The sequence below is a fragment of the Gorilla gorilla genome, chromosome 22, assembly GCF_029281585.2.
Source record: "Gorilla gorilla gorilla isolate KB3781 chromosome 22, NHGRI_mGorGor1-v2.1_pri, whole genome shotgun sequence".
NCBI classification, from domain to species: domain Eukaryota; kingdom Metazoa; phylum Chordata; class Mammalia; order Primates; family Hominidae; genus Gorilla; species Gorilla gorilla.
In genome coordinates, this window is record NC_073246.2 from 19,516,302 (window position 1) to 19,533,739 (window position 17,438).

Below are 17,438 nucleotides of genomic sequence, written 5' to 3' on the forward strand. Positions count from 1 at the left end.
TTTTTTTTTTTTTTTTTTTTTTGAGATGGAGTCTCACTCTGTTACCCAGGCTGGAGTGCAGTGGCGCGATCTTGGCTCACTGCAACCTCTGCCTCCGGGTTTCAAGCGATTCTTCTGCCTCTAGATGGGACTACAGGTGCCTGCCACCACACCCGGCTAGTTTCTGTATTTTTAGTAGAGACGGGGTTTCGCCATGTGGGCCAGGCTGGTCTTGATGTCCTGACCTTGTGATCTGCCTGTCTCAGCCTCCCAAAGTGTTGGGATTACAGGCGTGAGCCACGGCACCTGGCTTTAGCAGTATTTAAAGCCTTAGTTGGTAGAGTTAATTAGTGTTAACATATTTAAAGTGTTTTTCCCTTCTAGAAACTGGGATACTCACTATTTAGATGACTTTCAAATATTGCTAATCTCAAAGCAACTTCCTGGGAAGAAGAAAGGCAAAGGTTGGAGTTAGGGTCTGGCAGAGGGGAAAAGGAAATGGTGCAAATAGCATGGTGGTCACCTTTTTGTATACAGTTTAGAGTATCTCAGTGACTTGCTAACCTAGACATCTATAGCATTTGTAATTAAATGCCCAAAATTACACTTGTCTTTATCAATCTTCTTCTTCTTCATTTTCTCGAACCTCTAAATCTACTTATAAATCTTTCAACATACTAGTTCCTGATTTGTCTAACTTATTTCTTTTCTTCCTTTCTTTTTTTTTTTTTTTTTTTTTGAGAAGGACTCTTGCTCTGTCACCAGGCTGGAGTGCAATGGTGCGATCTTGGCTCACTGCAGCCCCTGCCTCCCAGGTTCCAGTGATTCTCCTGCCTCAGCCTCCTGGGTAGCTGGGATTACAGGCACATGCCACCACGCCAAGCTAATTTTTGTGTTTTTAGTAGAGATGGGGTTTCACCATCCTGGCCAGGCTGGCTCAAACTCTTGATTTCAGGTGATCCGCCTGCCTTGGCCTCCGAAAGTGCTGGGATTATAGGCATGAGCCACCGCGCCTGGCCTCTAACTTATTTCTTAAAGTTGCTGTAGTGAATCATTTTTTGACTATTATTGAATGTGTGTTTTGACACAGCGTCTTGCTCTGTTGCCCAGGCTGGAGGGCAGAGGCGCAGTCATGGCTCATTGCAGCCTCAGCTTCCCAGGCTCAAGTGATTCTCCTATTCAGCCTTCCTAGTAGCTGGGACCACAGGTGTGCACTACCACACCTGGCTAATGTTTTGATGTTTTGTAAATATGAGCTCTCACTATGATGTACCCTGCTTAGATCTACCATGCCTGGCTAATTTTTTTATTTTTTTGTAGGTATGAATTCTCACTATGTTGCCCAGGTTGGTCTTGAACTCCTGGACTCAAGTGATCTTTCCTCCTCAGCGCCTCCGAAAGTGCTGGGATGGTTACAGGGGTGAGCCATATTATTGTGTTTTTATAGTAAGTCTTCTGATTTCTATGATTCGAATTCAGCATTCACATTCAGAATGTGTTCTCCCTATAAAATAGTAACCCTTATGATGGGTTTTGACATTTTTCACAAAGCTCAATATTAAATAAGTTCTTCATAACATTTGGTATTAAGGTCATATCCCCTTTCCAAGCAACCGAACAAGCATGTAAGACTATGGAATATAAATTTAAGTTCCTCTTATTGGCTGGGCACGTTGGCTTACACCTGTACTCCCAGCATTTTGATAGCCCCAGGCAGGCGGATCGCCTGAGTTCGGGAGTTCAAGACCAGCCTGAATAACACAGTGAGACCCCATCTCTACAAAAAAATACAAAAATTAGTGGGGCGTGGTGGTGTGCACCTGTAGTCCCAGCTACTCGAGAGGCTAAGGTGGGAGGATGGCTTGAGCCCAGGAGGTGGAGGCTGCAGTGAGCCAAGATTGTGTCACTGCACTCTAGCCTGGGTGACAGAGCCAGACTCTGTCTCCAAAAAAAAGAAAACTTCTCCTGTTTTTATTTGTAAAACTTTTCATTTTTTTGTTAATTTCTTTGGAATGGCGCCAGATATTTTGAGAAGAATCATGTATCAGTGTGTAATCTTTTTTCCTTTATTTCATCCTAGAGATAGCTGAAAGATAACAACTCTTTTCGTCTATAAAATGAAGAATCCGTAGTTGTGATTTTAGAGTATCCACAATAAAAGTTTTTCTTAACATACTTCTTTTATGTCAACAACTATACATAAAGTAGCATCAGTGTTCATTTCTTCTCAGATTTGCTAACATTTCTCATCAAAAAATAAGTATCCTGTCTTTCCTTCCATCAGTATGTGACCAGGCTCGCTCAATTCCCTGAGCTGTTTCTTCCATGTAGGCTTCATTGTTCGGGTTCTTTGCTTCTCTGGATGCACAGTCACCCCAGGGTTCCCTTCTCATGCCTTATGGTCCTCTCCCCCATCACCGATCTGCCTTCAGATAGCTCCTTCATTTCACTTTCCCTCTACTCTGAGCTTCCTCCTTCTACTTGTCCAAGGCTGGAAGGGAGAAGGCTGACTGAATAAGTCTAGGGACACACCCTCCAGAGAGGAAGCACGTTCACTTCCAGTTAAGTTAGTATGTGCTTCAGAATAGGGACATGTAAATACCTAGAGGAAATGTATAAAACAGAGGAGGAAGCAATTAACACAGCCTGTGGGGATCAGGGGAACTTCTGAGATGAGCTGACAAATAAAGTGCATTATTTATTTTTTTTCTTTTTGAGACAGTGTCTCACTCTGTCTCCTAGGCTGAAGTGCAGTGGTGTGATCTCAGCTCACTGCAACCTCTGCCTCCCTGGTTCAAGCAATTCTCCTGCCTCAGCCTCCCAAGTAACTGGGACTACAGGCGCCCACCACCATGCCCAGCTAATTTTTTGTATTTTTAATAGAGACGGGGTTTCACCATGTTGGCCAGGCTGGTCTCAAACTCTTGACCTCAAATGATCCGCCCGTCTCAGCCTCCCAAAGTGCTGGGATTACAGGCATGAGCCATCATGCCCAGCCTAAAATGTATTTTGATAAATGGCTAGAGGTGCTCTCTGGGGACAAGGTGGAGCAAGAGAGAAAAGGGACTTTTACACATAGAAGGAAAAGCATATGCCAACAGTGTTCCACACATGTGGACTGATTTATCTTTTTCCCCTTAGTGCCTCCTCTGATTTGTTGTTTTTATTATTGGTCCCAGACCAAAACAATCTCACTGTTGTGGTTAATTTTGTTGTCAGTTTTTTTCACTATTTGTAAATGTACCGTCATTCATTCCTGGTGCAATTTCCCTTCTCTTATACAAAGGCACTTGTGCCTGTGAACATTGTTTTGCCTGCCACTTCCCTCAGAGATCCCAAAATTGTTATCTGCTTACCTCCAGGCATCCAGACTTGCCTGATTGCTGTTTTATTGTTACAGCAAAGTGCTTTGTTGACTGCTTAGATGTCAAGACAGATTATGCAGTTATGCAGTTGCCTAACTCATAATTCATAGCTCCTCGCTGTCCCCGCTTGAATTCTACAGTGAGTCATGATCTTTAAAATCCCTGTGCATGTGCCATCACTGATCAGGGTTTACATCTAGTATCTTTCTGGGATAGGTTAAAAACACAGAAAATATGTTTCAAAGTGTTCCTTTTGTTTTGTTTCCTCAGTGATAGAAAAAAGAAAACCTTCATTCAACAAATGTTTGTTGAATGCCAAGTGCCCAAAATTTTGCTCTGCTAAAAAAAAAACCAGTGATGATCAAGAACAGCATGAGCTTTGCCACCAAAGTCAAATGTGAAATAGTCCCTGGAGGCAGAGGGTGAGCGCAGTTTCAGTAAAGTGAGAAAAGTGCCCGTGATGAAAGCATTGTTAGTGCTAGTCCAAGGAGTAATTAGAGGACATACGTTCTGGAGGAAGGGGCTGAACTGAGACCATAGTAAGCCTAAAAGGTGGGATGGAGCAGAATAGGAGGTATCTTTTTTTTTTCTTTTTAAGATGGAGTCTCTCTCTGTTGCCCAGGCTGGAGTGCAGTGGTGCGACCTCGGCTCACTGCAACCTCCACCTCCCGGGTTCAAGTGATTCTCCTGCTTCAGCCTCCTGAGCAGCTGAGACCGTCGGCATGTGCCACCACGTCTGGCTAATTTTTGTATTTTAGTAGAGACGGGGTTTCTCCGTGTTAGCCGGGATGGTCTTGATCTCCTGACCTCGTGATCCGCCTGCCTTGGCCTCCCACAGTGCTGGGATTACAGGTGTGAGCCACCGCGCCCAGCAAGAGGAGGTATCTTACACTGTGCTCTTGCTGAGTGAGGCGAGATGATAATGGAGATGATGATGGCTGTATTATACTGTGGGAGTGGGAAGTGGTAAGAAGCTAAAGGTGCTAGAGGGCCGCTAGTCAAAGGACCTTGAGGGAGAATTAAGGTGTCTGAATCAATGAGGAGCGACCAGAGATTGTCAGACATGTCAGTGGCGTCTTTTTTACAAAAGGAGTTATAGGCTGGATGCAGTGACTCATGCCTGTAATTCCAGCATTTTGGGAGGCTGAGGTGGGAGGATTACTTGAGCCCTAGAGTTCAAGACCAGCTTGGGCAACATAACGAGACTGCAACTCCACTGGGAAAATAAAAATAAAAATAAAATTAGTGGGCATGGTGGCACATACCTGTAGTCCCAGCTCCTTGGGAGGCTGAGGCAGGAGAGGATCCCTTGAGCCCAGGGGTTTGAGGCCACAGTGAGCCTTGGTTGTGCCACAGCACTTCAGCCTGGGCAACAGAGTGAGACCCTGTTTCAAAAAAAATAGATAAATAAAAGCAATTATATAGAGAACACTCTGGGTGAAGTATGGAGAACAAGTTAGAATGAGAAAGTGTGGATGCAGGGAAGCCAGTTAGCAGGGTACATCCAGGCCACGTGAAAGATAATAGTGGCCTGGATATAGGTAAAAATGGTTGGATTTGGAATGTATTAAAGAGGCAGAATTAATAGGACATAGTATGCTTTGAATGAGTGAACGTTGATACCCTGCCGCCTTTCATTTTGTCTCCAGGTTTGTGCAGATGATTGGTGATGCAGCTATTTCTTGCATCTGTGATCTTATGCAGGGATTGATTGCCAAAAGTGTTGGTAGTAGGTCACGTCACTGAGATAAGGAGTTCAAAGGAGAAATTTAGTGTTGTGCTGGGGAAGCAAACAGTTTGATCAAACATCATCTCAGCTTGCTGCCACTGGTCCCCCTGCCTCCAAATCAAGTATGTGGGTTGAATTATAAAATTACGCCCATATATTCTTGTGTTATTAGAAGTCTTCCAGCCCAGCTTTAAAACTGTTGCTGGTTTGTGCTTTCCTTATTTTAGATTCTCAGGGGATCTACAAGGATATCCCTATTATCTAAACAGACTTCTTCCTGCTCTTGAATTTTCTTGTCTCATATCCTCATTTTTCTTATTTCAGTGCCTTTATGATCTTTCACTTCCCTCTTCTCCTTCCACATTAGTCTGGATTAAGTAACTGGTATTATTCAACATTTACTTGGATTTTGCATAAGAAGCAGTTCTTTGATGTCATTGTCTGTAATGCCTGTTCCACAGGTTTTGTAAGGATCAGATGAAATAATTAAAGCCCTTTGCATAATGCTTGACTTACAGATAAGCAATCAATTTAAATTCCTGTGCACTTCTGTATATTAATGTACATAATTTTTTTTTCTCCTGAGAAGGACCATCCAGGCAGTTCCCTCGTGTCTTTATTGGCTATGGATTGAAAAGTACATTTTTCCATCATTTTGCGAATTCCCAATATGTTTAAATCTTCTTGAGAATTTCTGCTGAAATCATTAACTTCATGTCCAGTTGAACAGTATACCCTATCCATGATGAGAAACTTCACTGCTCTATATGCAGTCTGTATTAGTCTGCTCAGGCTGCCATAACAAAATGCCATAGACAAAATACCAGTACAAAATACCATAGATGCCTTAAACAATAGAAACTTGGTTTTTCACAGCTCTGGAGTCTGGGCAGTCCAAGATTAAGATGCCAGCAAGTTTGGTTTCTGGTGAGGGCCCTCTTCCTGGCTGGTAGACAGCTGCCCTCTCCCTCTGTCCTCACGTGGCAGAGAGAGTGCTCCGGTGTTTCCTTCTCTTAAGCGGATGTCAGTTCCATCTGTTCTGGGCTCTATGCTATGGCCTCATTTAATCTTAATCACTTCCTTAAAAGCCCTACCTCTAATACAGTCACATAGGAGGTCAGGGATTCAACATATGAATTTTGGGGGGGACATGATTTACTCTACCGCCGTCCCCCAAAAGTATTTTTATTCTATTAATATATTTATTAGTATACATTATTATATGTTTAATGTTATGTTCCTTTTGAAAGACCTAATTTCATTCGATGATTGTATTTGCTGTTGGGTGAATGGAACCAAAGCTGAAGGTGGCAATATTTAGTCATACTTCTATTTATATGAGTGAAAGTCAGCGTTACTCCCCAGAAGCCAAATTTTAGTAGCATCTTTTTGCTGGAGGGGACTGGTTCTACCTGATCTGTTTGTCCTTGCTCTTTGTCTGAGGTAGATGAGCTTGAATTTCTTACTCTGATTTTCCTGACTGTTGTTGGACATTTAGGTTGTTTTCAGATGTTTTTGTGTTTCAGAGAGCATCAGTGAGTAATATCCTTGTACATATGAGCTGTTCAGTTGTGAGAGTTCAGCTGCAGTTCCTAAAAGTGGATTAGCACACTGACATTTCACACGTCTTCTACTGCGTTGACAGTAGGTTGTGCTGATTTACTTTCTGTGTTGCCACAGTTTCCAACACTTTTGCCAAGATTGGCCTTATTGAATTTTTTTAATCACCGTCAATTTTATATTTGAAATATGTTATGTTATTCTAATTTATATTTATTTAATTATAAATATGGTTGTGTGCTCTCTTGTTAATCTTTTTTAAAAATAGACTTTATTTTGTACAGCAGTTTTAGATTTACAGCAAAATCGAGCAGAAAGTACAGAGTTCCCCTGTACCCCTTTCCCCCACGCACCAACATCTCCCTCGCTTGTCAACACGCCCCCCACCAGAGTGTACCTTGTTAGGATTGATGAACCCGAATTGACATAATATTACCACCTAGAGTCCATAGTTTACATCGGGGTTCACTCTTGGTTTTGTACATTCTATGGGTTTGGACAAATGGATGACATGCAGCCACCGTTATAGTATTACACAGAAGCATTTCCCTGCCCTAAAAATCCTATGTTCCGGCCGGGCGTGGTGGCGCACGCCTGTAATCCCAGCACTTTGGGAGGCCGAGGCGGGCGGATCATGAGGTCAGGAGATCAAGACCATCCTGGCTAACACGGCGAAACCCCGTCTCTACTAAAAATACAAAAAAAAAAAAATTAGCCGGATGTGGTGGTGGGCATCTGTAGTCCCAGCTGCCCGGGAGGCTTGAGGCAGGAGAATGGCGTGAACCCGGGAGGCGGAGCTTGCAGTGAGCCAAGATCGCGCCACTGTATTCCAGCCCGGGCGACAGAACAAGACTCCGTCTCAAAAAAAAAAAAATCCTATGTTCCATCTATTCTCCTCTTCCCTCTTTCCCCTGCATCTGTTGATTTTTTTTTTTTTTTTTTTTTTTACTCTCTGTAGTTTTGCCTTTTCCAGAATGTCATATAGTTGTAATCATACAGTGGCTTTTTTCACTTAGTAATATGCATTTGTGTTTAAGTTTACTCCAAGTCTTTTCATGGCTAGAGTATGCATTTTTGACTTGGTATGCAATACTACAGAAGTAATACTATGTTCTTTTCTAATCAGGAGGTACATAATGTCCATTTGTTCTGGTGAAGGTAAATTTGATCGTTTGATTAAGGTGATGTATACCAGATTTCTTCACTGTAAAGTTACTACTTTTTCCTCTGTAATGAAAGTGTTTTGTGGGAAGATACTTTGACATTATGTAAGAAATGCTGTTTCTCATCATAGCTTTCAGCACCAATTTTCAATATTTTGCCTGAAACAGTTATTACTGTTTTTGCCAAATGGTGATTTTCTAATAAGATTTTTAGTATAGTTAAATTTTTGTCTTCTTCCATAGCTTTTGTGTTTTTCTCTTCTACTTTTTTCTAAGGCTTTCCTCACTCAAAGCATTATTAAAAATTCTCATGTTTACTTCTCTTTTTAAAAAACTAGTGATAACATTTCATGAGCACTTTCTAATGTTTATGATTTTAAGATTGCCAGAAGGAAAAGATCACTGAAGACCACCTAGGTTAACAAACAGCTTAAATTTGAAAAAGCAAATGAAAGAAGCCAACGCGTGTTATCAGTTCATAACATTACCTCCCTTCTAGAAGAATAGCTTCTTCCATTCTCTCCAGTTTGCTTCCAATCTTATAGTGGAACCAGATCTTCTAAGGCCTTAGTAGGAGGTGACATCAAGGGCTAAAAAAATACTCTTTGATGAACTCATGTCACTTTGATGCTCAGATATAAGTCAGACTGTGCAGAAGAGAAGCTTTAAAGATCCAAGTGATTTAGAAACTGGAGATAAGAAAAGCAAGCAGAAAACTGGGAAATGTTATTTCAGTCACTGCCAATATGGGATGTGGTTCCGTCTGTTTATTTACATAATATGATCTAGTGCTGTGCACTTATTAACTAGACTGCAAATACTTGCAGCTTAATAATGTGCCGCATATTTTATCACATCCTGAATTATAAATTTGAATAAAATTGTAAGAAGATTTGATATTTGATTTACCTTTTAAACCGTGTTTCAACCTGCAAGTAGTTTACAAGTTAAATTGTTAATCTACTTGCTGCATAAATAAAATTGGGCAGTATTAGGAAAGATGCCCAGGGTCGCTGCGTGAGACCAAGTGTCTGTCTTTTGTCTTATATAATTTGTGTCTGTTGCATACTTCAGCACTTGAAAAACTATTTCTCTGTGAAAAGAGGCCCTTCAGTGTTGCTAGGAAACCCAGGAACTGTTTTATATGATCTCAAGATTTTAATTCATTTCTAGTGCAACACAGTGAAGAGGAATTGAAGGCTTTAACCATTTTTTGAAAGAAAAACAAAAAACAAAAAAATCTAAAAGTCATTAAAAAATCGTTTTAAAATATCGTAAGCAGCATACTCATTTTAAAAAATCTCAGAATAAAGCAGAAATGGACAGTTGTTTTCCTTAAAATCCTGATTCTCAAAAGTAGTTGCTGTTAACAATTTTGACATATATCTTTTCAGGTTATTTTGTTACACATATATGACTATTTTAAGGCAGTTTTTTAAAATTAATTTTTATGTATCAAACAAGAAAGAAAGATAATATAAAAACTAAGTTGTATTTTATTTTGATCACTTTGTGTAGTGTAAGTACTGAGAGCATGAATTTTGGGGATTTCAACTTTTACAAATGTAGGTGTCTAATTGAAGTTATTTAACATTTTTATTTGATTTCTACAAAATGAAAACTCTAAAAACACACAGTAACCAGGAAGTTTTTGTTGTTATTGATAGCAATTTTTTATTCTCACTTATATATTCTTAGCTCCATATTTGAACTATTCCTTGATTCGTTTTGGAATGAGATTTTTGTTTTTAAGGGTACTTAGATTACTCTTATTATTTGATGCATGATGTGTTAATAACCAAACTAAATTTCTGAAATTGATCAAATTTATAATTAACTCATTAATTCTTTTCTATTATGTGCAAAGAACTACAGCAGGAGATAGAGGTAGCCGCAATTTGCAATTTATTTTAGCCCTAATAGAGCTAATGATTTAATAGTAAATCAGGGCATGCATTTTAAAAGTTCGCAAAAATACAAGGTAGCATGGGAAGAAGATAAGTTTCTCAACGTCTAGGAAGATGTGACAGGCCAGGCACAGTGGCTCAAGCCTGTAATCCCAGCACTTTGGGAGGCAAAGGCAGGAGGATTACTTGAGCCTCAGGAGTTAGAGACTAGCCTGGGTAACATAGTGAGACCTCATCTCTTACAAAAATAAAAAATAGAACATGTAACACAACTCTGGATGCCACCTAAGTCAGTTTCACCATAAAATGTATAGAGGAAAAAAAATTCCAAGGCAACATATGCTAAGTGCCGAGTAAGTGATACCGATAGTAGAAAGTAAAGTACAATCAGCATTCACAGAGAAAGAAAGAAAAATCATTGTAGGGTGGAGAGGTAGAAATGCCTTAGTGAATGAGATAGGAATGGAACTGAGTTTATTAGAAATAATAGAGTGTATTTAGGTTACATATTTAGGAGAAACACTTGAGATTATGTACATAAATACCAAATCATATCATTTTAAATAGAAACATGGGCATGAAATGGAGGCCAGAGTAGTTGGGCTTTTGGGCTGGATCAGTGGGTTTGGATGATGTCTGATCAATATTTGCTGTATAACAAAACAACTCAAACTCTAGAGGCTTAAAACAAAAATCATATATTCATGATCCTGTGGGTTGCTAGTTAGACTAGGCTAGGATGGAAAATTATGGGCTCAACAGTGGGGCTGCAGAGAGCTGGTCTAGACTAGGGCTGAGTGTTCTAGGGTTGGCCAGACACCTCCATTGCCCCCTCTGTGGTTTGTTCACACAGTGGCCGATGACCAAGGAGGTAAGAGTGGGTGCAGCAAGGGTTTTTGAGGCCTAACCTCGGAACTACACGGGTCATTCCTGGCACATCCTGTTGGTCAAAGCTGGGCGGGCCTCAGGTTTAAGGGAGCAGGTGCAGATAATTTGAATCCCAATTTAAATTTATTTCAGGAGTGCATTTACATGTGATTGAAAGCTTACGATGGTGCCTAAACGTAAATGGTGTTGAATGTAACCAGGATTTTCTTTAGTTCTCAGTCTATTGGCTTTGACTTTATTAAAATTTTATTAGAACTGATAGTCTGTGTATATTAAGCTTATTTTAGGACTAATGGAAAGAATCATGCAGTGACTAACTCCTCTTCATTTTGGTTTGTTCTATCAAAATTTATTTGAAAAACAACATCAAGATAGTCACGTGGAGAATTAGGACTTTGGATTGATTTACTCCTAATTTTGCTCTAACGTGTTTTGTTTTTGGTGGGAGCAGGGGAAAAGGGAGAGGAAGAGAGAGGCAGGCCCCGTGAACCATACCATATCTTAGTGCTTAGGGCCTCCTCCAGGTCATCATCCAGCTCTGAAGGTTGTCAGAGTCAGGTGACATAGGTCCAAATAGAGTTGCTCTTCAACAGAAAGTAGTGAAACTTAATGGTTGTGCATACTTTAGATGTTTGAATTTATACTTAAGAAAATGTTGGGTAATCACAAGTAAACCATAGATGTGACAAACTAGTGCTATGCATACTTTTATAGTGTGAATAGGAAAAAAAGTTTTATGTGATTGTTCACTTACAGACTAAATTTGCATTTAATTTTTTAATTTTTTGAGACAGAGTCTTGCTTTGTCACCCAGGCTGGAGGGCAGTGGCACGATCTTGGCTCACTGCAGCCTCTACCTCCCCAGTTCAAGCGATCCTCCTGCCTCAGCCTCCTGAGTAGCTGGGATTACAGGTGCACACCACCACACCCAGCTAGGCTAATTTTTGTATTTTTGGTAAAGATGGGGTTTCACCATGTTGGTGAAATTAAGTTATGTAATTTTAAGATGTCTTTTATAAAATAAAATAAATGTGATTATTGGCTTTTTCAGAAGGGAAATAAAAAGGGATGAACAGTAAGAATGTCTCAAAAATAATATGAGTCAACTATTTGGTAATTTTTTTTTTTTTTTTTTTTTTTTTTTTTTTGAGACAGAGTTTCACTGTTATTGCCCAGGCTGGAATGCAATGGCACAATGTCGGCTCACTGCAACCTCCGCCTCCCAGGTTCAAGCAGTTCTTCTGCCTCAGCCTCCCAAGTAGCTGGGATTACAGTCGTGCCACCATACCCAGCCAATTTTGTATTTTTAGTAGAGATGGGGTTTCACCATGTTGGTCAGGCTGGTCTCGAACTCCTGACTTCAGATGATTCACCTACCTTGGCCTCCTGAATTGCTGGGATTACAGGCGTGAGCCACCGTGCCTGGCTGTACATTTTTAAAAGATAAGTAAATTGACAGTGTTCCTTTTCTTTTTGAATTATCCTCATCAAAACTTATTGCTTAGAAATATTTTTAAGCATTCAATAGAAGGTTATAGAATTAAATCTAATAAAAATTTAAAGAAGCCTTAGAAACTGTGTCACAGTTGATCAGCATATACCCTACTGACAGTGACTTAGTTCCCTGTGTGTTTGTGGTGAGCATGAATTAATGTAGCCTTGAATTTGTATGACGTGACTGACCGTATTAGTTCATTCTCACACCGCTATAGAGAAATACCTAAAACTGGGTAATTTATAAAGAAAAGAGGTTTAATTGGCTCTGCAGGCTGTACAGAAAGCATGGCTGGGGAGGCCTCAGGAAACTTACAATCATGGCAGAAGGCGAAGGGGGAGGCAGGCACGTCCTACGTGGCCAGAGCAGAGAAGGGGGAGGTGCTGCACACTTTTAAACAACCAGATCTCCTGAGAACTCACTCACTATCAGCAAGGGGGAAATCCACCCCCATGATCCAGTCACCTCCCACCAGGCCTCTCTTCCAACACTGGGGATTACAGTTCAACATGAGATTTGGGTGGGGTCACAAATCCAACCTGTATCACTCGCCTTTCAGAGATTCTAGCCAAATTCAGTTTTAAACATCTGCTTGCATATAGAAACCTTCTACCAGTAGAAACTTACATAATGTCAGGAAGTTCACAGCGTTCCTTAAGGGAATTGTATCAAATAAGATGATACTACTTGTGTCATTCTACTTTTACAAAGGCACAAATTAAAAACTGGGCATCTCTTGAGTTTGGACTCCATTCCTCGGGACCCAAACCCCATCCTGTATCCCTCGCATCAATGTGCTGCTTCTCAATGGCTGCGGCGCACTGTGTGGGCTGTCAGCGTATAGCAAATGCTTAGTTCCTTGTACATTTCTTTCTCTAGATTTCGCCAGAAGTTTGAGTATCACTACTCCTGAAGAGATGATTGAAAAAGCCAAAGGGGAAACTGCCTATCTGCCATGCAAATTTACGCTTAGTCCCGAAGACCAGGGACCGCTGGACATCGAGTGGCTGATATCACCAGCTGATAATCAGAAGGTGGATCAAGTGGTAAGTTTGATATGTCCTTGCTCGCTTAGCAGCTGTCTGTGCAACTATCTGATGTGTCCATCACCTTGCCAGTCACATGGATGGGCTGCAGGGAGCTAGGAAGGAAGCCCCCCAACTTCTCAGGCTTTATGGTCTGGGTGAGGAAGGCAATTGCTCTGGTGGAAATTGAGGACCCATGTAATGGAGGGAAATAGATAATGAGTGTGACCTAAGGTTACAGAAGAGCAAAAGATCACTGGAGTTCTTAGAGACACTTCAGGGAAGAAGAGGAACTTATGAAAGTTCTGACAATCTGGATTTGAGGCGGGGAATAGCAGAGGCCTAGATGGAGCAGGCATGACGTTGAGACAGGAGTGTGTGTTGTGTTAGGAGATGGCATATAACTGTGCTTTGTTAAACGTTAGACAGAATTGAAATTTTTAAGTTTTACCCAAGGATTCTGTCAGCAGTAGAAGTGTCATTAGCTATGGTGTAACAACTACATAGTGTTACAGTCTATTTTCCTTATTTTTTCCAGTTAAATATCCTGTCCAATGAATTTTTTAAAAAACAAAATCAAGTCTTTTTAAATTAATTTTTTTTACTTTGACTTTAAAACTTCCCAGTGTAAAAATGAAGTCTTTAGAGCAAAAAGCAATCTATAAAATATTTAGTCTTAAATTTAAAAAATCTTAAAACATTGTTTCAGTATTTTTTCTAATCAAAGTGATAAGAGTCTAATGTAGAAAACTTGGAAAGCCAGAAATAGCACAGAGGAGGAAACATGCCTAATAATCTCATCTCCAAATATATGTCATGTTTTACCTTTTCAATGGTTCCAGAATACTTTATTTAGAATGTTGTGTATTGACTTTGTCTGACACATTTAATTTTTTAAAAAGTTAATTATATTAGATCAGGGAGAGGAAAATAAGTCCAAATATTTAGGTAAATATAGTAATATATATATTTGGAAAAGAAATTTTGTTTTTACTTCATTTGTTCATGTAAAAGAAGGGGATATTTAAAAGTTACAAGTAACATCCTTCCATTTAGTGGCTGAATCAGTGCAGTTAGGTAATTCATATTTTTGGCAAACCCAGTCAGTTTGCCCTTGATGTTTATGTTAAGGAAATAATTAAGGTGCTTTCCCAAGTTGTGAGTGACTAGAGCCACCCCCTCCAAAGATGTAACCTCTGCCCTGATTCTGTTACCAGAACTTCTTTCTGTTTCCCTGAGCAAAATAAATCGGGCCTGACTCATTTTATCTACTCAGCCTCGTTGCCCTGTTCCCTGTCACTCTTACCTCCCCCTTCTCTCCCTTCTCTCTCTCTGGAGGTGCTGGCACCTAGAGTACAGGCTCCTGTCTGAGGTCCTGCAGTTCCCCATTCCTGTGACAGTGCAGTGCCTGTCCCGCTTTAGAGCCCAGGACTCTGATCCTATGCGTAAGATAGGGGAAGCCTAGGAACCATATGGAGAGCGTGGGTCTTCCGTGCTTCTGCTGAGTGAAGCTTGTGACCAGGTGCATGTAGAGACCAAGAAGCACTGTGCCGTGAGCCATTAGCGTGTCTGTTAATGAGAAGAAGACTCCAAGTCTTCCATGCTGAGTGAGAGGCATGGCTTTGCCGTCTACAGGAGTTGTAAGATAAATGTGAAACTGGGACTTGACTCTGAGTGACCGTTTCTGGGTTAAAAACCTAGCTTCTAACCTAAAACACAGTCACATCAGACCAAAAGAAAGAAGGGTTAGGAAGAGATTGATGCAGAAGAGGATGCATACATGGAATTTAAGCTACATATGTTAACAGAGCCCCTATTTTAATATATTTCAGCTAGTAGACAGAATGGTTAAAAACTAGGAATTGGAGGACTGAGCTGGAAAACTTTGCATTCTTATTCCTTATGTGATCTGTTTAGTCAGCAGTTACTGTAAACAGCGTGCTTGGGCAGTGTTTTATATACTTTAATTGTATATACTTAAGCCTTAAAACAACATAGTAAGGTGAGAATTATTATACACATGGCAAGGAGGAAACAGGCCCAGAGATTTTCATGCCCAGAGTAACAAGTGCAGTTGGGATTTGAACCCAGGTCCCTCTGACTCTCACAGCTGCTCTATTATCCTTTGCACTGTTCTCTGCTGCCTCCCGTGTTTCATAAACCTGTTTCCTCATGTGTAGAGTAGGAACAGCTATACCTAGCATCTCAGGGTCATTATAAGAATTCAGCAAAATACTGTATTCACAAGCATTCTGTAAGCTTATAAATGATATTGAAATGATAATCATGTACTGTGCCAAGTTAAATGGATCTGGTCTGCATCTTTGTTGTGTGACTTGGCAAAAGCTGATCAGTGAGAGTCACTTCTTTCCTCAGCCTAAATGTCAATGTGGACAATGCCGTCGTCCTTGCAGGGTTGTGAAGGGGAATCAGTGAAGACGTGTAAAATTTCATGGTAAATTTCCCATTCCTTAACTAATATTTATAACATTGTTTTCTGGGAAGACACTAAGCTAGCTTATGAAATAACCAACAGCGGGAGTGCATCTTATTTCTCAAGCCCCCCTTAAAGGACTACTAAGGTGTGTGTGGAGCATAATGAGCTATTGGAAGTACAAGAGGTTGAACTCTACGACCTTCAGAGTTAGATTCCACAGGCAAATTATGATAAGCCTTTTAATCAAAGGAAATTAATCAAAGGAAGATAGAGTAGCCAGATTTGTGGAGTAGTCAGTGTTGCTTTTGACAAGTGGATATGTCAAGAAGATTGAGCAAATAAAGTAATAGCTTGTGTTTACAGAGTAAGTCAGCTGTGGACCCTTCAACTACTTCTTTTATTTACTTAGCAAACTGGTATTGAGCGCAACCTAGATGCACACAGTTCATATATAAATAAAAGATCTAGCTGGGCACGGTAGCTCATGCCTGTAGTCCCAGCACTTTGGGAGGCCGAGGCAGGCGGATCACAAGGTCAGGAGTTCGAGACCAACCAGGCCAATGTGGTGAAACCCTGTCTCTACTAAAAATACAAAAATTAGCAGGCGTGGTGGTTGGCACTTGTAGTCCCAGCTCCTCGGGAGGCTGAGGCAGGAGAATCGCTTTAACCCAGGAGGTGGAGGTTGCATTGAGCCAAGATCGCACCACTGCACTCCTGCCTGGGCGATAGAACAAGACTGTCTCAAAAAAAAAAAAAAAAAGATCTTTGGTGGGTTAGGGTGGGGTCAGTGTGGTTGGGAAGGAGATAATACAGAAGAGAACCCAAGTTCCTCCACTCAAGAAGTTTCTGCAGAATAAACCTGGAAAACAGTGTTCTTAGATGACATTTATTCTGATTATACTGCCCATAATTAGCACTCAGGTAAAAGAAATTAATTGCAGGATACAGGCCGTAGTTGTGTTTCCTGATTATTATTTGAGTTTTGGCATCACTGCTCTTTGGCCCATGGGTCTCATATAACCAGAATGAAGAGATTTCATTAGCAAAAAAGAAAAATTATAAAATGTGTTAATGTTAGAGATTGTTAGAGATGACTACTACAGTTCTCTTCCAAGAAAATATTCCAAACATAGATTTTATTTTCCCTCTAAAGCATCCAGCCTTTAGTAATTGCCTTCAAAGGCTATGTGTGGTTCAGAAAACTCAGTGGATTAAGCACAGGTCTTTGCTTTAGTTACAGAAGATTCATTCAAAGGACTTGTTAACCTGGGTACACATATCTTAAGAGGTTTATTTTATGATTTTATCTGTTAGAGTCTAGAGCCCTCAAGTAACTCCAACTTAGTATTAAGACCAAACAAAGTTATCTTTTTGTTAGATTCCACAGGCAAATTATGATAAGCCTTTGTAGGGGCAGGGGGCAGTAGGTACTTGATTTTGTTACACTTGGTTGGCAAACTACAGCCTCAGAGGCAGTTGAAAAATAGAGTATATGAGAATGAGCAGGCCAGGCATGGTGACTCACACCTATAATCACAGCACTTCGGGAAGCCAAGGCGGGTGGATCCCCTGAGGTCAGAAGTTCGAGACCAGCCTGGCCAACGTGGTGAAATCCCTTGTCTACTAAAAATACAAAAATTAGCTGGCTGTGGTGGCACGTGCCTGAAGTCTCAGCTACTGGGGAGGCAGAGGCGAGAGAATTGCTTGAACCCGGGAGGCGGAGGGAGCCGAGATCTCACCATTGCACTCCAGCCTGGGCCACAGACACAGACTCCATCTCAAAAAGAAAAGAAAAGGAAAAGAAAAGACAAGGAACAAACAAATCTGTGTTCTTGCCCAATCTTACTAAATTGCTCACTAGGACAGTATAGGGCTTTACTATTTTATCAT

General features: G+C 40.6%; 1 protein-coding gene across 4 annotated transcripts in view; it reads left to right on the forward strand.

Moving 5' to 3' along the window:
- Positions 1–17,438, forward strand: part of CXADR (CXADR Ig-like cell adhesion molecule) — an 85,917-nt gene that overhangs the window by 21,202 nt on the left and 47,277 nt on the right. For all 4 annotated transcript variants that reach the window (XM_055374045.2, XM_031005162.3, XM_055374046.2 and 1 more), the window contains exon 2: positions 12,966–13,132. In XM_055374045.2, coding sequence (XP_055230020.1) covers positions 12,966–13,132 — 167 coding nt within the window. The remainder of the gene's footprint in view (positions 1–12,965; positions 13,133–17,438) is intronic.